The sequence below is a fragment of the Ixodes scapularis genome, unplaced genomic scaffold (assembly GCF_016920785.2).
Source record: "Ixodes scapularis isolate PalLabHiFi unplaced genomic scaffold, ASM1692078v2 PGA_scaffold3__209_contigs__length_174095766, whole genome shotgun sequence".
Classification (NCBI taxonomy): Eukaryota; Metazoa; Arthropoda; class Arachnida; order Ixodida; family Ixodidae; genus Ixodes; species Ixodes scapularis.
Genome location: NW_024609868.1, coordinates 132338614 through 132366071, shown reverse-complemented (window position 1 = coordinate 132366071; position 27458 = coordinate 132338614). Strand labels below are relative to the sequence as shown.

At 41.5% G+C, this 27458-nt stretch overlaps 1 protein-coding gene across 1 annotated transcript in view; it reads right to left on the bottom strand.

Moving 5' to 3' along the window:
- LOC8029480 (nose resistant to fluoxetine protein 6) overlaps positions 1-27458 on the bottom strand; it is a 91415-nt gene that overhangs the window by 33851 nt on the left and 30106 nt on the right. Inside the window, exon 4 of the mRNA XM_040212424.3 lies at positions 18724-18894. Within this exon, the coding sequence (XP_040068358.3) occupies positions 18724-18894 (171 nt within the window). The remainder of the gene's footprint in view (positions 1-18723; positions 18895-27458) is intronic.

The following is a 27458-nucleotide window of genomic DNA, read 5'->3' as shown; positions in this document are numbered from 1 at the left end:
ATTTTCAGTACTTATTTAGTGCGGCACACATAAAACACTATTTTCTTATATTTTTTTTTTTCAGAAAACATCAGCATTTCCATTTTTGAATCAATATAAAAATTCAAACAAAATAACAATAAAAATGGCGCCTCAAAGAAGCTTATAACGCAAAGGATTCCTCTTGTGCACTTCGTTTCTTGCTGTGTGTTCAATGCAACTTGTCCTCCAGCTTGAGTTTTCGTAAAAATAAAATGAGCCGATGTTTATATTAGCTAAGGAAATATGCAATATATTTTACTCGTTGGAAAGGACTCGGCGTCTTCCTGGTGCATGAGATAACTATAACCTTTTATCGCGACTTACTAAAGAAAAACTTGAGCTTTTTGATGGCCGGGATTCAGACATTCTTTTGCTAGCGACTTTTGTTATTTGCGACTGAAGTTGGTGGGAATGTTTGCAGTGATAACCATACTAAAAAGGGCGCTTTAGAACTTCTGCCGGAGGTATTCGTAAACAATAAACGAGCAGAAAATTTCACGTCATTTATTTCAAACACAAGAACTAAAGTATACTTTGATATATATTTAATTGGTAGATCTTAAAGACACAATTTTTAAATCAATGTTGTTTTAACATAGCTTTTCTTCCTACTTTAAGTGGGACGCCTAACTAATCTAAAATGCGCATTTCGCCTTATTCCGAAGCTTAAAAAAAACAATGTAACATGTTCTGAATGTTTAGGCTTTAAGGTTTTGTTTTTGGAAATGTAGTGAAAGCTGCCAGTAACGCGGTCTGTGAAGGTAAGTTATACCTCCAGGCCGGCATAATATGTGTTGTAACTGTCACCACAAGTGGGTAATAAATATAACGCTTTCATTAATTTTATAATATTGAAGATACAAATGTATTAAAAAACTTAGTCATTAAAGACAAACAGACCATTTTGATTTTTATTGAAAGTGCGTCGAAAGTGCACAGGTGCATTAAAGGGGCCCTGCAATGACTATTTTACTAATTTTTAATTTGCACCGAACCTGAGCGCACTGAACGTAATAACTTAGTGAAACTTTTCTTTTCTCGAAATTCCCTTTATTTTAAAAGTTATAGGCAAACTAAAATTACAAAAACAAGCAAAAAATAACGTCCCTCATGACGTCCTTGGTTGCTTGAGAGTGGCCGTGAACTAGAGGAGAACTAGTGAGCTCATCCAGCGCTCACGGTTGCCGCACTCCGAGCCGACGGCGCGAGAGGGCGCCACTAAAGCGTGTTCTGGATAGTCTGTATGCAGCGGGCAGCCACAGCGGCTCTCATTGCATTTGCTGCGTGATTAAATACTAACTCGGCATGACACTTCATTGGCCAGAAACGACAGCAAACACGGGGTAAAGATCAGTTCAGAATGGAAGTTACTTTGCGCTGCCATACCGCGAAACGGCCAAACCGCAAGACAAAGCTTCTCGCCGAAGGCCTTCGGGACGCTCGGAGCCGGTCGGATCCTCCTGCCCAAACGACCGCAGCGCTGCCGCGTACATCCGGGACCTTTCCGTGTCGGCGCCTGATCCCACTACTCCTTTCTAGTATACGCCGCCTTTTCCACCGCCTGGTGGCGGATATGTCGACGGGTTATTTCTTGTTTCCGTACTTTATGAACTGCATTCGTTTTGTTTTTTTATCTAAAATACTGAACAAAAACTACTTTTATAAATAACTGAACCGGTTCGCGCCAATTATATTTTGTATTTCGACTAAAAAGAAGCTTTTAGCGGCTCTGACCAGTAGTAAGCCCAGGACCAAAGACGTCACATTTTGCGCGCTTTCGGTAACGCGGGTCGCCCTCGTCGGTGGAGGGGGTTTCCGCGCCGTCCGGTTAAAATATGACGCACTGATATTTAGTTACTCTCTCCGTGCCCGCTGGCTTCCCCGAACCCCAAGAGACGTGGAAACCGCAAAAAATGTGGACGCTTAAATATGATTGCAGGGCCCCTTTAAAGTTATCATGTATGCAGCGGGTGGAATGCCGGCTGTACGAAAGCGCGGAAAATAATAGACAGATAAACTTAGTGGGCGCGCTTCTCTTGCACCTGTTTCACGAGGGGTAACTTTAGCGTACTATCGCCCCTACCAGGTGCCTCCATCTTTTTTTTTAATATTCACATCTTTTGTGTTTTTTCCGACACTCAGCATGTCTATCATCGGAAGCATATGTCGAGCTTAATAAGTAAAATAATTTTAAAACCTTTAGTTAATTAACTAACCTTTTGTGAAGACTATCTCACTATATTATGTCCTCCTGGCCATATAAATCTCCGGCGCATACGGTATTTCTGTAGATTTCACGACTTGTTTACCCACATTTGCAAATCACTAAGAAAACGCTCTGTACAGACATTTTGTTTATCTCATTGTATACCTAAAATTGAACATACCAACTACTCAAAAAACATTGCCATTACAACGAACATGATGTGCAATCTGTTTACCATGGTGCGTAACAATATCCTGCATGTTGCGAATTTGCTGCTTTGGTGCATAAAACTACCGTGGCAAATTGCTAGTACATTTCTTGTCTCCTCTAGAGTAACAACTTTGTTGCTCTCAGGTGTTAACATAACTAACATCTCATAAAACACATTTTGGGGCTCGCTCCTGTCAAACAATGTTGAAGGACCCATTTTAGTGTTGCGTTCAGATATGAAGGCATTTTTAAAGAAGTTCGGATTTAGAGAGGTAAATATGTAAGGGGTAAGTCATCAATGGGTTTCACCAAGATTAAGACTTTGCACTCATGTGGCTCACATTTCAGGTTAAATTTATTTACCACACACTCCGAAGTATACGCCTTTAAATTACTGATGTATTTTAGATTATATTTGCATTGAAGTCGTATTTTCAATTTGCAATCTTAAAACCACGTACGAGAAAAAAAAAAAAGAATCGAACGAGACTAGATTGAATTCATGCACTTAATCTAGAGCTTTCCTTATATGAAAAAAAATGCGCCATATCTAGCTCTTATTGTTGCCAGATATATCTTGAAAACTCTGCTAGGATTGGAGGAATCTGGAGGTTATGTTTCGGAACAGCCTTCTAAATGAGAACTTTACATAATCCAGCTTGAAAAAAAAATGACTCCTGTCGGCCTTCATTGTTTGCATAATTCATCACCCTTCGGGAGCACAATGTCTCGAACACGCAACAAAGATATTGGATCTTGTTGATGAAAAAGTATGCATTTGAAAACACAGATTTTGTTTTCAGATGTTAGCCTTTCCTATTTCAATGGCAATCTAGCAAGCAAACATATAGACTTCGAACAACTCTACATTATTAAAAATGCAATAATAATGAACCTATAATTTTTTATAAATGTTTCGCTTTAAAGTTTTGTTTTAGTCAAGCTCTATGTAAGGAAGACGTCGTATCATATAACAATATTTTGGAATAATTATTCTGAGGGATGGTTTGAAGCTTGCTTCAATTTGCATCTTGATAGTACGAATCGTACAACTGTTGCCCTTGTAAGCAACTAACATTAATGCTCCGTTTAGTTGTTTTCTGATCCGGTGAACAAGTAATGGTTCAATTAATATGTACAGTCGAGTAATGATTTCTTTCAATTGCCTTTTAGCTTTTGATGTTAATATAATACAAGCTATACCAACAAAACCAAATGATTTTCTTTGGTAAAGGTGGTGGTAGAGATTATAAAAAGCGTGTAGATTATCACGACCCAAAGTTTAAAACTCATTTCACGTGCAGTATTTGTTTTTGAAGCCGCGAAAATGAGCACCGTCACTAAACAAGTTAAACAGCTGGTGCTATTAAAATAACGCGCACGTACAACGTGTTGTTTCCTACCAGAACCACACAATTTAAAAAGGATGTAATCATTATTTGAAATAAACTTAAAACTACTTCGGATTTTTTAAAAAAAAAAATGTAGAAAGGGACAAGCCTACTTTTATGATCATTTACCCCTACTTAGGCGGTTGGATAACTTTTAGCGCATGTACAAGCTGTGGCGTTTAAATAAAAGAGATAAAGAGAGAGTAAAAACAACCACGAATAAAAAAAAATGAATCATGGAGGAGGCGCAGGGGAGGGTGCAACATTAAAGGGATGCTGATCCGAAATCTGGAATCCCCTAAACACGCGGCAAAAGCGTGCAACGGGATGCTACAAACACCAAAACATCACTCATAGAGCGATATCTCGAACGGATGACCGCATTTTTTAAAAAAAGACGCGCATTTTACAGGAATGTTGACGTCATATGCTTCCCCGAGAAGGAGAGTGAACAGCCTCGCGTCTTCTCCGCCTCGCGGCCTTGAGGGAGCAAAGCGAAGAGAGAAGGAAACTAGGTATCTTCACGGTCACGCGCATCGTCGGCCTGGCTCAATTTCGGCTTCTTTTTCCAAAAATGCGGCCTTCCATTTAAGATATCGCCTTACTAGTATTGTAGGGATTGTAGCGTCGCGCCTACATCTCCAGCATTGTTTTTCTTTTATCCAACTTACTATTCACCATCCCTTTTAATGTAAGGAAGAATGTTGTCTCCTATGTTTTTTGCATGTCGCGAGGGTTTAAAAGTGCCACCTCCGGGGTCTGCAGAGAGCAAGTCGTCTGCTTCTTGCGGAGGAGCTGCGGTGATTTCGGAACAACGTCCGAGCTATGATTAGCCTTGATTTAAAGGATAGTGGATAGACCTCAATGCTAGATACCTTGAGGATTGCCCACTATTTTTTTTTTTTCAATCAGCCATTAAGAATTCTGCATTGAGACATCATCGCAAACCCTTCGCAAAAATCATACTAACCTGCACTCCGCATAGGGTAGAACCGATGTCCCTGGCACGGGCATGGTGGAGCAGAATTTTCTCCGAAGTGGAGTAGTGCGCGAGTAAAAAAAAAAAAAAAAGAAGTCGGAGGAAAGAGATTGTGGCAAAGAACACCGCATTGAGATGTGCCATGCACTAAGGGGGGGATATTGAGAAACCTTTCTCGTGCGGTAAAATATGCGCCTGGCCGACGCGGACGAATTCTCATGATCTAAAATGGCACCCCGGCGTTTTTAGGAGGGACCGCGTCTTCCAACTCGAACTTACACTGCAGATACAGTACTAGAGAGTGTAGTCGTGTTCCATAAACACAAGGATAAACAAGCTAGAGAGGTGATTGAGGCACGCAAAATATTAAAGGAAGGACCTACGTGAGTGAGTCGTTTTTTGTTTTTTTTTACATTCTTATATTATGGTAGAACACTCTAGCTTGGGAAATGACGCATTGGTAGTGAGAAACAAAACTACCGAATAATGTATTGCGCCAGAACAATCTCATCATGAGTAGAGGGTCGAGTGTTTGTGTTTCTCTTGTTTCTTAGAAAATAGAACACGTCAGGTCTTAGCGTTCGTTTTGTCAAGACTCTCACCTCGTTCATGACTAGTCGCTATATTTCAAGATGAGTAAATGAACTATTTCTCATCAAAACGTTAGAGTGTTTAAAAAACGGAACATGAGGTATGTAAATTGAGATATCCTTAAAATGATAACATCGAGTGGCTAACACGCACATTCTCTGTTATGTAATTTGTGTGTGAAGAGCTATTCTTGTTATAGAAATTCGGAGCGTCACTCAATTATTGTTATCGAAATTCGGAGCTTCACTCAATTCGGGCTCCCTGCCCAGCAGCCACGTCTCGGGACTGCGTGACGTGAGCAAAGCCCCCTACATCCATATGTGCATTTAGGCGACACGTGTTCTTTTCTTTTCGTCACTCACCCGTGAACAAGGGACCGAACTGGTCCCGAGACGTAGGGTAAATGTTTATTAAATTTTTGGATAGAGTCCCTATTTTTCGCTTCATATCTACTCCTAACCAGGCAGAGGACTGCCGAACGTTTACCTTCAAGTTATAGAAATAATAAAATAAAAGCATAGCTAAGCCAATTGATAAAATAAATATGTCATAATAATACGTGATCTTCAATTCGGTAACAGAATACTTGCTAATTCTACTTACAACGTGCACGAGTAAATAATTTTGAAAACGAAATATCATGAGCCCATGCGAATTAGTGCGCATTGGTTAAGTAATATTTTTGGCATTATCTACATACTATTCAGTGATGTTAAAAATTGAGAGTCACCCACCTCTATCTAGGAAAGGACCTTATAAATTATATCAAGAAAGCGTTTGGATGTAAAAAAAATGATGCACGGAATAAAATCTCAGTGTGATGTGTATATTTAGAACGTCATGCTGACTTCAATGTTTAGACGTACTCCTTTTTGGAAAGCGTTCACGGACCCACGTCGTCCGTTTTTGATTGACCCAGTAATTTATGATGACGATGCAAGTGCAGCTAATGTTCTAATAAGAATTCTAGAGGCGTTGAACGGACGTATATGGTGGTGTATGAAAGGAGCTGCGCATAAACAGATAGAGGCATTGCCATTCAGCGAAAAAGGGGAATGCTGTCCTAACGACTGCATTATTACTAAACAGCTTCGTTTTTCACCTTTACTAGCTGTCCGCTACGATTCGGTTTTATATTTCTAGAATTTGGAGCTTCACTATTTTTCTGAGGCAATGACCTCCCGCAGAAACTTTTCTTTTTAATCTTATGCGGCGCAGCGAATGGGGTGCTAACGCACTTATCGGTCTCTCCGTCAACGGCCAGCCCATTCATTCATTAGCCTGCATTTTTGTTTTTTCTTTTAACATTGTCGAAGAGGGTGCATTGGCAACCAAGACAATGGGCTGGAATGTAAAAAAAAGAAACGTTAATTTTATTTATTTCTTTTCGCTTTTGGCGCTGCGGTGACTGAACAACGGGATGCTAAATGTGGTACTGCTGAGAGGTTGTTAAATGAAGTAGCTTCATTGACTTGATCGGGATACTCCGTGCTATACAAAATGCGAGAGCCTTTCACAGAATGAGAAATCGTCTCAATCTTGGGATCCTCGATAATTTTTGGATAGCATTTCCTGAAACCAAGAGAAACACATCGCTGATGTGTGGGGCTACTCGCGACCCAAAGCAAACACTCGGTTTCGAAGGTCTTGTCAATCTTGATGAGACAATAATGTCGCGGTTCAGGAGATTTGCAGCAGTTCCAGGACGTTGTTTAGGTTTATTCCCGGAGCACTTTCAAAGTTTATGAACCCTTGCTCCTGGATGGTTATTTGAAGGCTTGGTAGGACGTCTGCATGTGGGATGAAATGGTACATGTTCTGCAAGTTCGGAAAAAATCCAGAAACTACATCGAAACTGTTTATTGGAAGGCAGGCGATCACACTGTCAGTTTGGGGGTTTACAAGAGATATTGCACCTAAGTGTTTGTCACTTGTTTTGGAAGTAGGTTGACCCGTGTGTCTTTCGTGTATTTTTTCTAAAACATTAACGCGAAATAGAATATCTACGTTGTGCAGTTCAGCCAAGGAAGTAACTGAAAGGTGGTTTCCTTTTGCGCCCTTGAGCTTTGTTGAGAAACTGCTATATAAGTTTCTATAAAAAAATCCCAAGAAATGCTTTTGTGGATTAAGGTATAACTTTAGTAACTTCAATAATTTTTTTTACTTAGCTAGAATAACATGTATAATCGATTGTCCCTTCGACGGCTACGTCGTCTAATATGATATCAAAGTAATATTTTGTACTGCGCAAGAAAAGTTTATACATTTTATCTTTGGGCTGAAGAAGAAAATGCAGATGCACATCGATAATCGAGTCTTCTTGACAAAATAGCAGCATAGTAATATTTACTACATGTGAAAGCAGCTGGGTACATCAAGCCTATTGATATATCTTCTGGCAAAACATGTACGTTACTCGCTACAATAACCGCGTTATTTGTTTCTCATGTATCTAGTTACTTTTTAAAGCGATAGCTTTATGAAGCTCGTGCTGTAGAAAAGCCGGCGTCGGCGTCGCTGTCGGTGGCGAAAACTCAAAATCTAGAGTTTTTAGGGTCAAGACGCTAAAGCCACAATTCCTCCCGCGGGAATTTTAAAACCACGACGCTGATATGAAACGTGACGTCACTCGTCGAATTAAAGTCATTAAAACATCGCATGCAGTTCTCATTAAAGGTCGCCGAATGTCTCGAATTATTTCACTTTACAGAGTAATTCATTTACGTTAAAGAAAAAAATTCGAAGAATTTTAGGTGCAGGATGGATCATAACACACTACACATCGGTTGCGAGTCAGACGAGCTACCCACTAGACCGCGCAGACAGGCTCGTACGACTTGTGAACGAGCGGGGGTTTACATGTTTAGCTATCGCGTTCCACGCTTAAAGGCGAAGCTGAGCCGTTATCCTGCAATTTTTGTTCTAAAGACATAAGCATTTAGTTACTTTTAAAACAAGTTTGTAAGGTATTATATTAACTTTTTTTAACGAAGTAACGTGCACCAACCATTAGTTATTTCTAGAGAGGGATGCGTACAACACAATGTACCACACCAACATAGTTTTACCCCATCTCTTGCTTGTGACTTTCATGGCGAAAATGCGCCAGATAGAACTAAAAAAAAAATCAGTATAGAGTTTAAAAAATAGCCACAATTATCTTTGACTAGCAACTATTACACAGTTAATCGTTACACTCCATGATTCCTTTTCGTTTATACATAACAGAAGAAAAATAGATGCACGTTTTTCAAATATGTCGAAGGGTTCGACCACGTTGCACACGCCAAACTTATAAATAGGCTCAAACACACCATGGGAAAGGCCAATAATGAAATGAATAGAAGATTATCTAAGTAAACGTCTTCAGTTTGTTTGTTATGAATAGGCACGTTTCGCAATCAGTGGCAGTGGAGCCGGAAGTATCAGAAGGTTCTGTTCTTGTCCGCTTTTATTTCTTCTGTTCATATACAACATTAAAGACGCCCTCGGTGCCAACTTAAAGTTATTCGCAAATGACTGCAATATTTATCGTAATATTTCATGTCAAGATGACAAAGTATTACTAAACAGGTCTCTAAGGAAGGTATTTGACTGGTGCAGTGACTGGCAAATGAATCTAAACAGAGAAAAGGCGATTCAAATGTTCCTTACTAAAAAAAAAATTCTAGATTATTCTTGCAGTTGAAATGGAATAAACTTGTGTCGAGTCACGTAACACAAGAACCTTGTATTGAGTGACTTAATACAATAAACTTGTGAAGAGTCACTTAATACAAGTACCTGCATTTTAGATATGACGGGAAAAGCTCCTTTCAATATATTTTTTCTAAATAACTTTAAAACACTCAGGTCATGAAACCAAACTGCTTTCATATACTACACTAGTGTGCCTGGTAATAATATGCAATCATAGCCTGGTTCTTTCATAAAACAAGTCAATATCAACACCATTAAAAATTGTTCAGAGGAAAGCAATAGTTTGTTTACCACAAATATGAACACTGAGCTGCTAAAAGGATCCGGTGTTTTACTATTGAGGATCGCGCAAATAAGGGCGACTTTAATTCCTGTATTTCCTTTTAAACAACGCTTTCAATATAGAGAAAATGAGTATGTGAACCTTTCTCAAAAAAGAACAAGAGACAAACACAACAATACCCTTACCGAATATTCATAAAAACCATACATTCGAGTACGTTTTTTTTTTTTTTTTTGCCTTCTGCCATAAGATATTGGAAAAGCCATTACACATATTTCTTTAGCTGACCAGGGTAGGTTCCAAAATTAATGGTCTTTAACAGCATCTTCTTATTAAATTTTTTAGATAACTGAAATTTCGAGAATATGACGATTTTCACTAAAATGTTTTTGACTACCTCAAATGTACTTTTATGTACCTTTGCATGTTATAATTTACCAAGGGAATTGACAGCAGTTTGAAATAGATAAATATATAACTAAATATAGAAGAAAATAAAACTCTTTAAAATAAATAAATATATAACATCACATCGAGGTTCGTTTGGCTAAGATCTCTTCCATATTTGGCGTGTGTATGCTTTTTACCCTTGCTTTAGTGAGAAAATTTTGCCCTTTAATACGATCAGAACTAGGACACTGATAGGGTGCAGGTGAACTCGCTTAATGTCAAAAAGCTGAACCGAGAATTGTCCTGACAGCAGAAACAATCACACACAGAAAGCATCCTTCTTGAGATTCTCCCCTCTATCCTCCCACCCCCGGGGTCGAATTCATAATCTGTTAGGTCGTCTTCAATTCTCATTTGCCGTGCGCCAAGCATTCGCATAGTATTTTTCCCAAGCATTCCCGTTCAACGCGGTCAAGGTAAAACGAACCACCTATTTTTTGTTCAGTACTATCAAAATAAAGATGGGAGAATTCGTGTTCAACTGCGTTTTACCAAGAAGGAAGCCTTCCTAATTTATTACTAAAAAATAGAAATTACACGGCACGGCGGGCGTTGCTTTCGAGCACCATTGATGCTCACCGTATACGGCGAGAATCAATGGTGCTCGACGTTCCGTCGCCATGCCTGTGACGGCAAATTTCGAGCCTAAAAATAAACTCTCGATGTAAGGAGCTTTCTGTTTTGATATGCGAAGAGAATTTTGAGCCAGTAACAAGCAGTTGGTAAACGGTAGAACGCACATTTTCCACTCCTTCCTTTTTTACCTACATGCATAAAAGACGCTTACATCTGCTCCAGCAAAAATCCTTAGGTTGTAGTTCCAAGCACTATTGCGCTGATGTGGGTATTCAGCAGTGTTGTGCGGAAATGCGTTTTAAGGAACGGAACTTTATGGAACGCGTTCCTTTTAGGAGGAACGAAGGAACGCCGCCGTTTCATCTTGCATCGATTGAAGTGAAACGGGAACTTGTTACGTTTTCACAGGAACGGAAAGAGGATTGGCGTTCCTTTTTGTTTCGTCCAATGAGAAAATGTTCACTTTATTTTGAAGAGGCAACTCTAAAAAGTATCAAATCAATAACTTTACAAAGAGCAGAATTTCATTAACTTTTTGTTACTTATTTTAGGGTTTATTTTGTGGGGTCCTCGCTTGGTAACAATCGGGTGCAGGCGAGCTAATGGATATTGATTCTTTTTTTTTTAAATGCCCGAAACTCCGGCAAGGGTGGCGATGTGGCTTAGTTGGTTGATACTGACGAAAAGGCAAACAGCGCACAGTAAACGGGGACTAAAGGAAGTGCAAACAGGACAAGCGCTGACTCTCAACTGAACTTTAATCCCATGGAAACAAAACGAAGAAAACAGCGACCCCGCCCACGTCACATGATACATTCACCATATGTCCAAAATAACAACCTTTTTACTACTTAAGCCCAGTGACATTAGGCTTACGCAGTTGGTGCGTGCTTTGGTAATTGCATGCGCCTCTAAAATATCTCTGTTCATTCTGTCCCTTCCATTGGCAATGATACCAGTCTTATTGAAGACAGGTTTTCACCCACATCCATGACAATGCAATGGCAGATGCCCCCCCCCCCCCCCCCCCACAGCTCCCTCCACTGATCGCAACGACAAGTCATGCTCCCGCAGTCTGTGAATAATACACCTGCCCGTCTGACCGACGTAAGCTTTTCCACACGTTAGTGGAATTCTGTACTCAACTCCCACCTTGCAAACAGCATATTGATTTTCATGCTTCACCGATCAAGCGTGGCCTTTGTTCTTCTTATCGTCAACTCTCGCGTATAGTTGCGCGAACTTGCACGGAGCGGAAAACACCGATGCAACATCGTGCACCAAGGCAACATTTTTCAAATTTTGTGAAACTTTATGGAGAAACGGTATTACGAGCGGTATCTTATTTGGCCTTTCCCTCTTGTAACGGGGTTCCTCTTGAGTTTCTTTAGCAAACCCTCCGCAACGCTTAATAAAACTGAAGTTGGAAATCCTCTCACTGCAAGTTTCTCAACCTGCCGGGCAAAAGTATCATTAACCACACGACGACTCTACTTCTCGGGCGCAGCTTGTAAACAAGCCGAGGCAATGCTTCTCTTGACCAGCTTAGAGTGCGATGAATCATATAAAAGAAGACCCTTTTTTGAGTGTGGGTGATAACACCAGCAAACGTCTTTAGCGATGAATTCTAATCTCTAATCCAAAAATTGTAGGTAAGCCCCATTCTGAAGTTCGTGAGTGAAAGTGAGCCCCTCCGAATGATGTGTGAAAACTTCTGAAACAGACCTCACGACATCTGCCTCACATATGCCTTCCAACCGAATAAGCAAAACCAAAAAGTCATCCACATAATGAAACACTTTACAAACGCTCTCGTCGTCCAGTTTATCAGATATGACCCTATCGCACTTGACTAAAAAATATCAGAAAGCACTGGCGCCACAGACAAACCAATACAAATTCCTTTCTTCTGCACGTAAAGCTTACCGGTAAATAGGATAAACGTTGACTCCAGATAAAACTTGAGTAGCTCTGCAGTCATCTTTTATGCTATTTAACGGTAAGCTTTATGTTCAGAAAAAAAGTATTTGTATTGGTTCGTCCGTGGCGCCTGTGCTTTAGGATTTCTTTAAGCCAAGTGCGATAGGGCAATATCTGATAAACTGGATGGCGAGCGCGTTTGTGCAGTGTTTCGTTATGTGGATGACTTTTTGTTTCTGTTTATTAGATTGGAGGGCATATGTGAGGCAGGTGTCGTGAGGTCTGTTTTAGAAGTTTCCTCACATCATTGGAGGGGCTCACTTTCACTCGCGAACTTCAGAATGAGGCTTACCTACAATCTTTGGATTTGAGAAGAGAATTCATCGCTAAACACGTTTGCTGGTCTTATCACCCACGCTCAAAGAAGGGTCTTCTTCCGTATGATTCATCGCACTCCAAGCTGGTCAAGAGAAGCATTGCCTCCTCTTGCCTACAAGCTGCACCCGGGAAGTCGTGTCATCATGTGGTTAACGATTGATTGGCCCGGCAGGTTGACGGAGTGACAGTGACATTTTTCCCAACTTCGGTTTTATTTAGCATTGCGGAGGGTTTGTTAAAATTCAAGGGGGAATCCCGTCCCCAGTGGGAAAGGCCAAATAAGAGACCCCTCGTAATACCGCATCTTCATAAAAAATTTCACACAACTTGAAAAACTTTGCCTTGAGGTACGATGTGCCATTGGTGTTTTCGGCCCCGTGGAAGCAGGCGCAACTATGCGCGAGAGTTGGCGATAAGAAGGACAAAGGCCCCGCTCGCTCGGTGAGGCGTGAAAATCAATATGTTTTTGCAAGGTGGGAGTTGTGCACACGATTCCACTAACGTGTGGAAAAGCTTACGTCGGTAAGACGGGCAGATGTGTTTATCACAGACTGCGGGAGCATGACTTGTCGTTGCGATCAGTGGTGGGAGCTGTAGGGGGGCATCTGCCATTGCATTATAATATTAATAATAAATCGTTATTTTGTTTCATCACTGAAACGGGGAATCAAGACAAAAATCTGCTGCAGCAGCTTGACGGAGGTCCTGGCCCCCTTTACAGCAGGCGATTCCCAAACAATTTCAAATACAAACAAAATAGCTACATTGAGAGAGAGGACACTATATTAAATGTACAGATCACAGATCAAACAAAAACAAAAAAAAAGAATAAAATTAATACATTCATTGTTGTACACAATGGTACAGTGATCCGTATGCCTTAGCCGTACCTAAGAAAACAACCCTAAAATAATGCTCGTACCTCTGCCAGCGTCATTGCATGAAAATCAACACCTTATAAACATAATTCATTTAATAAAGTACTTAATTGGTAATTTAGCGTGCGATTATAGTATAATGTGTGTGATGGTAAAACAAACCATTTTTCTTTAGGGCGGAGCTGATAAGAGGAAGTGAAAGGCACTAGGTTACATAATTCCTCAAAAACTTTATTTTTAAACTGCGTAGACTCCTTGTACGCAACAAGAAGTCGGGACCTGTAAATATTTGAAATTGGTTTTATATTAAGCTATGAGAACAAGTGTTCAGTATGATCATAGTATGAAAAATTGGCAATAGCACGCAGAGCTTTCTTTCGTAAAATATGTAGTTTATTTAGATGTGTTTTTGTTGTATTTCCCCAGCCTATATGGTAATAATTAAGTTGGGAATATACCAAACCATTGTAAATTTAGAGCTTAACACAACGAGGTAACAATGATTTAAACTTGGCTAGCAACCCCACTGTTTTTTACTGTTTAGACGAAAGATAATCAACATGTTTATTCCAATAAATAATACTTGTGAACCAAACGCCCAAAGTCTTAATAGTCTCGACAGATTCAATTTCTTCATTGTTCAAAATCAGTTGCGGAAATAGCATAGCTGTAGCATGTTGAATTTAAATAAAATGGCTTTGGTGTTTTGCGAATTTAACTTAAGATCATTATCTATTGTCAAAGATCGGGGTGCAAACCTATCTTTAGTAAGACTGCTATCATTGCAATGGAAGGAACAGAGTGTACAGAGAACTTTTAGAGGCGCATTGAATTATCAAAGCAGGCGCCAACTGCGTAAGTTCAACGCCGCTGGGCTTAAGTAGTAAAGAGATTGTTTTTTGTTGGACACGGGGTGAATGTATGATGTGACGTGGGCGTGGTTGCTGTTTTCTTTGTTTTGTTTTTATGTAATTAAAGTTCAATTGACAGTCAACGCTTGTCCTGTTTGCACTTCCTCTAGTCCCCGTTTACTGTGCGCTGTTTGCCTTTTCGACAAAACTTTTAGTCGAATGAAAAGACAGATAAAAGGTACCTCTCAAACTCAGCTACTTTCTTTACTTCCACGAATCCTCATACACCCAGAAATATAAGGCCGACTACATGCGTCGCTGTACTTTCATAAAGAGACCTAGAGTGACAACAAGAGGAGATTACCGGAGATCGAACGCACTCTCGTAGCTTAAACATTGGTCACTTAAAAGATCGATAAACATTAACGTTTATTCCCTTTTCCTCTCTTCCTCACCTTTGAACTGAACTACGAATTCCATCTTTATCAAAGACTGGTAGTTTTCAAGAGTGACCTTCCAAACGCCGTACTTTCTCCTCCAATTGCTTGTCGTTCGGACAGAAAAATTGAGAAGCAACTCTTGTTAAGTTCAAGCAAAGGGCTTTGATCGAAACGTGTGAGGTTGTTGTAAAACGCTTGCGCAATGTCGGGTAACCCTTAAATAAAGAATAACAAAATTAACCCCGCTCCTTCTTCCCGTCTTACCGTACATTTGGCTCGCATGAATCGTCAATCACAAACAGGAATACAGAAAAACGCTGAAATATTTAAAGGTGAATATATCAACAAAGGAAACAAGGGTTCCGGTTGTATTCTTCCGGTGTCCTTCCATCACGACATTTAAATTAGTATGTTGTCCTTCTATGGGAGACATATATACAAAATTCGTTTGAGCTAACGAAACATAGTAATTACCACAATAAACGGGTAACCTATAACTAACGGTACGTTCCATTTTTAAGTGGTAACGGGAATGCATTTTTGCATACAGATAGAACTTGTAGCGGGAACGCGTTGCAAAAATCAAAAGGAACGAGGAACGATCTTTTGTCTCTTTTTTTGAGCAGTGTGTATAAGGCTGGTACTCCAGGCGTCCATGAAGCGTTAAAATCGAGGAACTACTAACGAAAGAAAACAATGAGAAGCGGCTACTGCTGAAAACAAACATTGCATATTCATAGAACCGACTAAGTAAAGCATTACGTTTTAGTTGAAGTGACATGTTTTATTTTAATCTCTGTAACAAGCATTGCACTTAGTTACGTTCCTAGAGTGTAACGGTTGGCGTTACTTAGTTAACATTTTAGAGAAGTGTACGTGCCTGGATGTGCGAATTTAGAAGGCGTGAGGGAGTAAAATGTTGTTTTCTATTTTTTTTTTGTAGATGTAAAGAGGCTTAAACTGCAGTATTAAAAGAGTGGGTATACATATTTCTTTTACAAATCACATCGAGAGGCAGTAACTGCGATGAACTTGGGGGACCGGTGAATAGTTATAGCGAAAATACGAGTGGATGTAAAAATACAATGGGCAATGTGACACTGTAAATCATCTCAGCACGTCAGATACCACGTACATGCCGTGTGTTATATCAGGTTTTAATTTTAGATCTCAACATATCTTTTATATTTTTTTCTCCATCCTGATAACTTTCAGTCTTTACCACAGTGGTCTGGTTCCCGAATGCTTTGGAGAAACGAAGATAGACGAGCGTCTTTAAAACTGATAGTGAATACGTAACGATTACGGCTATATGAAAATATAACAAAAATACAAATGCTAAAGCGACAAAAATAGAACAGCACGTATTTAGAGATATAAAATCTGAGTTTTTTGTCGGCTAGCAATTGTTTATAAAAAAAGTTTGAGGAGTTAATTATTAGTACAGGTGATTCTGAAACCGGACTAGCTTGATTTTCTTAATATTAGTACTTGTAGAATTCGGGATAGATAAACAAAGCAACAAAGACTGAGGAAATACACTTAATGCAATGGTGCAAACAAACTGGACAAGAATGACAATAATAATTCATGGAAAAAGGGACCAAGGAAAAATAGGGCAAACAAAAATGTTCAGACTCTGCTAGGTGACTAGTGCGCGATCGTAAAAGCCCACCTGGTCATGGCATCGAACCAGGCACCTCTCAATTTTTTTTTGTAGAGAACTCTGGAAACTGAGCTATTGTGGAGCTTGACATCAGTAGAGCAAACGGGCTTTATCAGCTGCCGCCAGCCTAACACCAACAAGGGTGAACGGCCTGCAGTTTCGGCCTACGATGAGATCTAATTAATGCAAAGGTGCAAGCAAGCTGGACAAGAATGGCGATAATAATTACTGGAGAAGGTTAAAAAGGGTGAAATAGGCCACCAAACCATTTTCCAAACACAATTAGGAGCCTGGTGCGCGACCGAAAAAATCCGCCTGGTACTGCTATCGAACCAGGGATCGCTGCAGTTCCAGTGGAGCGCTGTGTCAACTTATTTAACCAGGCGTTAGACGTCAGTAGAGCAAACGGGTTTTTCATCTGCCACCAGTCTGACACCAACAAGTGTGAACGGCCTGCATTTCAAGGTTAGGATGAAATGCAATTAATGCAAGAATGGTAGCGAGCTGGACAAGAATGACGATAATAATCCCTGGAGAAGGTGAAGATTTGGGACAAAGGGCAAACGCAGATCTTTTTTCAATGGCGCAGAAGCCACCAATCTGTATTAGGGGATTTGTTTTTCCTTTGAGCCCCTTGTTAAACTACTTCAGGGATTATCATCGTGTTCTTGTCTGGCTCGCCTGCACCTTTTCATTACTTGCATTATTTTATTAAACTTAAAAATGCAGGGCACACTTGTTGGTGTTAGACCGGTGGCAGCTGATAAAACCCGTATGTTCTACTGACGTCTAACTCCTGGTTAGCTCAGTCTGTACAGCGCTCCACTGGAAATAAAGATGTCCCTGGATGGATACCAGAAACAGGTAGATTATTTTGGACAAGGTCACCTAGCTTTGTTTGGAGATTCGTGTTCGTCCTTTTCCTTCCTTGTTCTTCTTCAGGGATCATTACCGTCAGCTAAAACTGATATTCAGTTTTGGAAAATTCGTTTCTAATTGAGCACTTCTGACGTGGTTTTCTTATATGATGCATTTAGTTCCGGGATGTATAATACTGGAAGCATAGAATTTTTTTTACCTAGTGCTAGAGTCCAACTGAACAGTAGCTGAAGGTAACACTCAAGTTTGTTTTCTATATATTAAGGCATTTTATATTAAAGCATTTAAAGATTTACGTAACGAAATTGATGATTCCATACATTTGCACATCTGTTCGTTCTTCCATGCACTTCCCCGCTTAATCCAGAAGAAAAATTTACGTGACGTGAGTTTCTGGTTTTGCGTGCACCATAATGTCACGTCACAAGTCATCGTCGGGTGTTGTCAGGTCACGTGACACCACTACTTAAAACTGTGGAGTCCCTTTTTCCACTAAATTAAGCGGGAAAATTGTCGCCACTTCACATCGTGAAATCAGGTGGCACCAGGGCTGAAAGGGATACTGAACTGTAATTTGGATTTCGCAAAGTAAGGCTGCAGAAGTGTTGAACCGGACGCTAAGAACTCCAAAACATCACTCGTGCATCGATACCTCAAACGGATGGCCGTATGTTTGGAAAAGAAGGGAGCGATCAAGCGAGTTCTTTGACGTAACTGTCCTCCGGGAGAATTTGAGAATGAGGAGAAGCGATTTCGCTTCCCTCCTCCTCGCTTCGGTTCATTAGCTTGACTGGACGTAGCGCGGAGGAGAGAGAACGGGAATCGTGACGGTGCCTTGTCTCGCCGGCCTCGTCGACCGGGTTCAATCGCACACTTCTTTTAAGAAAAATACGGCGATCCGTTAGATATATTGCCGTATGAGTGATATTTTCTGGTTTTGCAGCTTCCCACCTATCCGCCCGGCCTTGCTTAGTGAGCTCGAAATTTCGGTTCAGTATCCATTTAAACTTTTGACAAAAATGTCTTCATATTTTACGAAATTGATGCCCCGTAACCTCATGCTGTCATGTCCCGGTAGCATGGGATATCATGATGTCACCTAACATCAGGTCATCCGGCGCACTTTTGTTTGAAAATATATATTGCAAATTAAAAACAATACATGTTTGACTCCCGGAAACGACTGTTTGATGTCTTCTGGACAAATTTAAGTGATTGCTCTGTAAATACCACTTGCCACGCATTTGTTGAAATTGTAGGTAACGGTCGCTGGTAATTATTTCTGCAAGTGCGACGACCACTCACGGAAAAACTGGTAGTTGAGAAAGAGGAAGATGTGTCCCAGCATGAACCAGAGCAGGCTGAGGGTCCGCAATCCGTGCACGGCGTTCAGATGTCCCAGGCTGGTGTTGGAGCGGAACACGCTCTTCACGCTCCGGATCAACGAGAAGGAGGTCGTGAAACGCGACAGAAACGCTGCAAAACAAGGGCCATCAATATAACTAATAAGCTTCGTTTTCAGTGTATACGTATGTGTAAACAAAATCAAACGTTTTCGCGGAACATTGCTACTACACTGTGAAAAATGTGGAGCATATACGGTCCCTCGAAGTACTCTGTGGAGAGGAAGTTTCTCTAAACGGAAAGGTAACGCATTATCGTTTACGGAGAGGTTTTAGATTGAGCCAATCGCTGCAAACAAATCATTAACCCCGTCGAATGACGAGGTTGAAAATATACTTAGACCGAAACAATATTTATATATATGCTCTGTGTCACTGCGCATGTTTAAACCGCATGGTCAGTACCACAGTGCAGGGTGTTTTTGGTGTTTTTTTTTTGCTTGAGGCATAAGCATATTTTTAACCTTGTCATTCACCTAGATACCTCCTTAGATCCAAGTAAATGCCTCTTTGAAATGCTTTTCAAGAATATAGAAATACATATTTTTTACATAGTATTGACAGTAAAGGCTTAAGGGTGGGATGATACGTTGTTTTAGAACTGTCAAATGACTTGAGATTATCTCAGTTCCCCTTTAAGAAAGCAATTCAAATATACAAGGCCGTTTTTTATGTAACTCACCTGTTCCATACCAAGTTCAATGAAAAAAGGGAAGTGTGTTAAAGTTATTAAAACATAATATTTAAACATTTTACATTTAGTTAAGGAACGCAATAGATGTATCTAACCTAACTAGGGCAATGAAACGTTTTCCAATGTTACCCATAGTTCGGGCTTTTTTCTGAGCCATATTAAAAATAAATGCATTTAGCATGCTTTAAAAAAAATCTTTAAAGGAAATGCAATTTATTTGGTTCACTAAGTTCAAAAACTATGAAGCAACAACTGACTAGAACATCTCAGTCAATGCTCTAGCGTTCGCAGAGAAAATCTTCATTGAATGCTATAAACGTGTTTTCCAGAAATCTCCAATTAAAGTTCGGTTTCTCAACCACGCATAATGCCTATCCTCCTGCGTTTTCTTTTTTTTTGCATTGTGTTGGTAATTTTGCTTTGACTTTTTTTTTTTTTGTAGTAACCTTTGGCAGTCTCTTGAAAGGCAGCCTTTTCTATTCGGGCGTTGAGCTTCCGGTTCAGGGTCACATCTAAAAACACACCTGCCGTGACACCGGTAATCAGAGCCAACGGACTCGCACCTTTTTATAGATGTAGCTGCTATACTCCGTTTCAGCTTCCGTCCGAGCGCAGCCAAAGGCTGTCGCAGACTTGTGCGTAATCCGTTGCAAGTAACGATATTACTTGTAATCCCTTACATTTATCAGTAATTCAGTAACGGAATAATTACATATTTTCTAGAGTAGTTTTAAAGTAATTCCCTTACATTATTTTACGTAACGGATTCCTTGTAATCCGTTACATTTTTTTTCTTTTTCAGGACCCCCCCCCCCCCCCCCTTCTAAAGAAAGGGTTGTTTTTATTTTGGGAAGCCGAGCGCATTGACGCTAACGCGAATTGACCAGCGCGAAGGTTGGCTTGGCACTCTTCAGTTCCACAAAGTCTTTTTTTTTTGCTTTTTTTTTTTTTGAAGCACCCAGCACCTGATTCTATTTTTTTAAGACTTCAACAACAATGTAAAAAAATCCAAACAAGCAATTAAAAAAAGAAAAAAATCGGGGGTGGGGGAGGGGGGAGGGGGCAAGTTATATCCGCTTTGTTTAGCCTCTTTGTTTTTGTTTTTGCATCGAAGACGGGGAGAGGAGGACACCAAGTGATTGTGTGCCTCTTCGAGAAGCTCGAGGCGGTAAGTGCACATGCAATGAAGAATGTCCTTCCCGGTTATAGTGATTACGACGATTTTTATAATGTCATAACGCGAGACAACGTCCATCTACCCTAAAATCCCTTAAAAAAGATGTGATAATATGTGAGGTGTTATTGCCACAAGCATCCTCAATTGTTGCTCCACTCTTATAAACCAGGACGTATTTTTTATTGGTTCTTTCACATTATTTGAACCTGTTTTAAAAGCTACTTACTTTTTTGCAGTCGAACTTCTAGGGTTGGTCTACTTTATTTGTGAAATCCAGCAAGGCTATATGCGTCTCAGTCACCCTATTTCTGAGTCAGTTTTTAGCGAGCACTTTGAAAATGATAATAGTCTTCCTTTCTTCTTCCTGTTTTTACCCCCGCAGGACGCATCTTATTTCAAGCAGGTATTTTTCCAATTAAAACATAATGGTGACTGGTGTAGACTTGATATTCTGGGCTTGAGGAGAGGGTGAAACTCGTGAGTGGGGTCATAGCGCGGCTTACTTAGTACTCTGCCCTTAGCTGCCCATGGCACAGCGGACGTCTATCTGGAGAACACCGCAGTAGACTGAAGTCGGCTCGTGCTCCGTGCGTTTTTGAAGGGCACCAAGAAAGGTACACACGGCAAACATGCGTTTACATTTCCTTATTTTAACCGACCTTCTAATTAATTGTTGTTTTGAGTGTCTTTTTTGTATCATATTTATACACTGGCGAATTTTTTTTTTTTTATTCACCAACGTCTTAACCGAGGCTCGACCTGTTCAGAACCAAAGGAAGATGAATATCGAGTCAAACCTTCTTTATTATTTAATTATCACCTTACTGTTACAACTATCTTTTGCTGTTGTCTGGCAATATATGTCGGTATAGTAAAATGAACGTAAATCAATACTTATTCTAGTTTTGGCTAGATGTGTAAGGACTTCCACAGGTTCGCGATTTAGACACTGGAGTGTTTTAGTAGATCGGTCCGATGCCTGCGATAACGATACCCGATATCCCGCCGCCGTCTTTGCGCATGCATCGTAACGTTATCGGGGACATCGGAGGTATCGGAACGATCTACTAAAGCTCTCGAATATCAGGCAACGGCTGCAACTCTATTGCTTCACTGAAAAAGCTCAATGTAGAGCATGAAGCATTCGTGAGGAACAATATGGAACTCCCATCCAGTGCCTCAGCTCAGAGGGCGTTCAGCGCAGCATTCGTCATATTGAGTAAGAAATAACTCAGAATGCCTGATGAGACTTTTGAGAGTCAGCAATTGCTCAAAATACTCAAGGTCATTAAATGGAAGAGGTTGCAACAATAAGAACTTGAATAACCCTCTTCCCTTTGTTTCTTACTCGAGGGCAATAATGTTGAATGTAACGCCACGAAAGTAATGGATTGCTTTTTGGGGTAACGGTCAGTTCCTTTTATGGCAGGGTAATTGTAATTGTATTAACTTACAATTTAACCTGGAGCAAGTGTAAGTGTGATTCCTTACTATTTTTCAGTAACGTGTACAAGTCTGGGCTGACGGACGGTTCGCAGCTTCGAGAAGAGCACTCCTACGCACCACAAACTAGTCCGCAAAATATTTTTTTTTAATAACTGTTTTGTGCGTAAACATTGCACAACATTCCGAATGTGTGCTGCTGAGAATTATTTGCAGCGATATGAATTAAATATCTGAAGTTTGTGTTTTTATTAATATATGTAAATGCATGTGGTTTGGTGAAAACACGAACATCCCCACCCCAGGCAACACGGCTCCAGCACCCGGTTTTTCTGTGTGATTTCGTTCCCGCAATGGGCGAATCATATGCTTCGCTGCTTTCCTCACCGAGTCGCTTCAAAACGCCCGTTCGCAAAGGCACGTTTGAGCGTCAGGCGCGAGAGGTCGTGATGAATGTCTACTTTCAAATTCGGCAGGAGACTCTGGCCGCGTCGTACCCCGAATGCGTTGTAAACAAGAAAAGCGTCCGGGCCACTACAATTTACTGATACGCGGCGATATCAGGGCACCTTTTTACCTGCCGATCACATTGAGCGCCGAGAACCTGGTGGAAAGAACTGCGCCTCAAGCTGGTATATCCAGGCAATACAAGGAAATATCAACGGCCGGGTCATCGGGCACCTTGCAATGTGTACCTACATCTCGAAACTACGCCGAAATGACGAGCAGGTGCGAAGCTCCGACACAGACGCCAGCGGCCAGCCTACGTACGGACATCCCCTGTGACTACGTTTCAGAACGGGAAAGGGACCTTTTTAAACCTATAGCAGACGATACCGTTGATACACCCGTAGCAGACGAAACACTCGGCGAGCACGGGCGCCACGGACGATCAGCGGCGCAGCGGAGTGATACAAAAGTGCAGGCGAGATCGCGTGACCTATTGCCGGCGTGAGATTGGCTCCGGCCACACGTAGTTTTGGGTGCGCTCGGACGGAAGCTGAAAAGAAGTATTGTGCCCCTTCCAGGTGAATAATGCTCGTGTAAGTCCGCGAAATCTCACTCTGCAGCGGAGGCACTGTTCTTCATCTCCTCGTCATTCCTCACACACGTCAAGGACCTCTCTCGCCCCTTCCCCCCCCCCCCCCCCCCGCCTCACCCAGCCCACCTTCCCCCTGTAGGCCGCCACCTTTCCGAAAAGTTAACGTGATCACGGAAGGAGTGCTCTCCGCCTCCCCACCTTTCGTGTCACATCCGCATTCCCTCCCGCGATGTTTTCCCTTTCTCCCACCCTACACTTCAGGAAATCACGGTTGCGAAACGCCTACGTGACTGCGCGGATCGGAAACGATCCCTCGCTGCCTTACTTTTGCCACTCAAGTGCCGTTCTCGTTTGTTCTCCGCGCCTCTACAGAAGACCTCGCGTACGTGCTTTCTTTTCTTCCACCGCAAGTGCTGTAGGGGCGACTCTTCACTAGAAGATAGTTTCAGCCAAAATAAATGAAAGCACCTGTGTCCCCCGATAAATGCAACACTCACAATTGCTCTCCCAAACCATACATCTAACACCATACACGTAGCCAGGAATTTGATTCGGAGGGGGGGCGTTACAAAATGCTGTATGAGTGGGGAGAGGAGGCCCTAGCAAAATGGAACATTTTGGAGAGGTGGAGAGTGGGCCCCATGGGCCCCCCCCCCCCCCCCCCCTTTTCTGGATACGTGGCCGTCCCACACACGCGTCGCATCCATCAATCGTAATAAAGGAAGTAATCAATTGCAAACAATGTAAAGCACTCTGGATGAAGGCAGATCCCTTTCCGCATGCCTTTACACAACACACCAGCCACTGCTATAAACTGCAGCACACTTTTTGTGGCGTTTACATATTTGTTGAATATATTCTGCTTACGAGCACCTAATATTAAATTCATTAGCACCTCTGACATGATCTGACGTGCGTAGGACGTTCTTCTCTCCGCACAAGTTGCAGTTTGTGCAAATAACTCACACGACGCCAGTCTGTGCTTATCCAAGGTTGAGACAGTTCTTTCAGCACACTTTGCAGACCGCAACTTGTGTGAAAAAGTTATTGAGGAAGACTACAACTCCTTCTCAGAAGCCATAAAATCTGGAACGAGCGGCGCAGGATATCCATGCGCAACACTTCTGATTTTGACGGAGGTCGCACTCCTTAGCAAATGCTCTCACCGTTGAGGGCGGACGTTGACATATCGATTTACACAAAGCGTACGCATATTTGTGGTTTGGAAGGGAAACATGGCATCGCAGTATTCACAAAAGACCTACAAAACACCGCCAGCTTTAGAGGATGAAAAGCTCGGGTGCACGACAAGCAAGATTACTGATGTGGGATACCACTGATGACATGTCTCTTGGCTTGCCCACTTCTATTCACCCTAAAATAAACACACAATGGTATCCATTCATTTTATACAACGAAATAAGTTTTCGAGACCAAAATTATTGAAGCGCGCAGTGCCAGCCCAAAGTAACACCCACTTTAAACGAGGACAGGCGTAATCGGCTCCATTTTTTTTTAAATATCGTGGAGCGCGCCACTTGAAAAGTTTCTAGAAGTACCCTAATATTCCTAGACAGCAAACTAAAGACAAAATCACAGTCTTGTCGATTTGGCATGCCATTGGGATGCTTAGGATGTTGCGAGTCGTGATCATCCTATTATCGTTTGCAGCCAAATTGATGGCTGTATCAGCTTATAAGAACGTTCAATAGAGACTCGTGAAACGAGAGGCGTAAATATAAGAAGTCAAGCTTCAAGTTTCTTAAGCGGCCAGTGACTGTTTTTTTTTTTTTCTTCTTGTTTGCAAATAGTGCGGCTTACATTAGAGGAGGAATGATTGTACGGTGGAAATATACACAAAAGAAAACATTCTAAATAAGATAATTGTACAATCATTTGAACCACAAGATAGAAACAAATCAACTAGCAGTATCCTTGTTATTGATATGGTAAGAAAGCCCACTGTATTACATTACTGTCTGAGGAAAAGCAAACTTTAAAGAAATTGATGCGTGGTTCGAGCGGTAACATGGAAAGTGGGTGCCCTTGCCGGTAGAAAACTGTATGTATTCACCCAGGGTAATGTTACACTGACCCTTAATTACTTCAAATGAAACTCGAAGTCCGCAGGTATGGTTACTTTTTTTAATTGAAGGAAACCCCGTCTGTTGGGTAAGTGGAGATACCAATACATTATTGTACGCATTAAAAATAAATCTGCCACTTCTTCTTTATTGGTTTAATGCGATTAATGCCTATTTGTGAATGTAACCTAAATGATGTTTGCATATTCTAAAATTCGGCGAATGAGGGTTTTGTATGCTAAGTATTGAGAGTCTCAAGTGGCTGATTTCACTGTTCATGTCAGAAACAATACATTTGCAACGCGTTACAGCAAACTATGCCAACGAGTAAAGCGCGGCTCCTGAGGTATTTTGATTTTTTGACGTAAAGTGATAAGCGAATTCCGAAAAATACGTATGCATGAACAGATATAGATCACTCTCCTCACATACTGGTTCTGCACGCTAACCCTCTTCCGTGTCCTCCTCCTCCTCCGTACCCTAACCTCCCTCCCCTCCGTACCCTCCCCTTCTCCTCCCCATGCCTTCCATTCGTCCAAGCGTCTCGCTAAATTTAGGTGGAAAATTGACGTGACCTCGACACCAATTCAATTCCCAGCTAAATTTAGCGGAGAAAACTGAATTTGTGTGTAGGCATGTGATGTCCCATAATGCAACACTGCGCATTCGGTTTTCCCTCAAAGTTTAACGGTAAAACTATCGTCACATGACCTGGACACCAATTCAGGTTCCCTGCTAAATTTAGTAAGAAAACTCTGACGTCCCATAATGCAACGCGCGCGGTTACGCCGACGCCGACGTCGCTCAACACGGAAACGGGGCCCAAGAGCTGCGCTTTAAAAATCAGAATGTCGTGATCCTCGTCGTTTGCTACCCTTCGACCCTGAAACGCTCTCGTCCATTCGCTGTCTGGTATGCCAAAAAAAATCGTCAAGGAAAACATAAAAAGTGCAGGGCGTGGACTCTCTCGACCATCTTATTACTGGGAAGCAGCAAATAAGGATCAAATGTTACGAAATGGTTTCGGAGAAAAACCAAGTCCGAATCAAATAGGCCGAACATAATAGCCAGCCCTTGCGCTTATTAAGCAGGCCGTGTCTATACACGCGCGAGCTTTGTTCAGAAGACGGTACATATATACATGATTCCGTCGATTATAACTAGGGTTCCATGTTTTCGGCATTTATTTGTTTTTATTAGAGCGTTGCTTATAGGTGTTTATTTTGGTCCCTTTGAATCTGTGTTTATTGTGTCGAATTTCAATGCCAGGGAGAAATTGGTGTTTATCGCACTTGGGTTGTAGAGTGACTTTTAATTACTGGCGAAAATATAATCCAAAACAGATTTTCGCAGCAGCCCATCAGGGGAAGGCTTCTGGTTGGCTGCGCTTCCTCGGCCTGCTCGGAAACCTTGTGCGGGGAGGGGGGGGGGGGGGGGGGGGTGCACTTCTGAACTCTACAAAAGTACAAAACGAGGCTTAAAGGGCCCATGAAACGAATTTTGAGTTGGGATAAATCATTTTAGATTGGGATTTTACTAATAGCACATCTTTCAGTGGGCCAGAAGAAAAAAGGTAGAAAGACAAAAGCCTGACTTTCAGTGCGAAAATTTGAAAACGCAGCGGACTATTTCGTACCTCCTCCCCTTCGTAAGCTCTCTGCCTTTTCACTGTGATACATCCGCGGTCCCAAAAGCTCGTCATCCGGTCCAAACGCGCGTCACACGAAACCGGACCTCACTTAATTTCTTCACCACTACGCAGACATTGTGGTGGAAGCTACGCGCTTGCCGGAATAATCAGCCGCCTCCCTTTCATCACCTGACCTCATTCTCTGCGTGTGGGTATGCTCGAAGGAGCGTGATCACGTGGAAAGTGTGGCTGGCCCAACGAGCACGTAGCTTCCACAACACCGTCAGCTTTGGGGTGAACGGGCTGGGGAAAGCAACTTTTGTCTGAATTTTGAGTAACGGGCTAATCTTCTAGGGGGACAATGGCTCTGTCCGGGTACATAAACCAGATTCCGAGCAAGAGGGGTCCCCACTCTTTTCGTCTTCTGAAACTGTTTGGTGGAATGCGCGATTTATGAGTTGGGGAGGAAAGCTAAACAGGAAAAGATTGGAAAAGCGTTTCATGACCCCTTTAAGAAGCAGTTGCTTTTGTTCTATTCTTTCCCTCAAAGCAGCTCAAAAATCACAC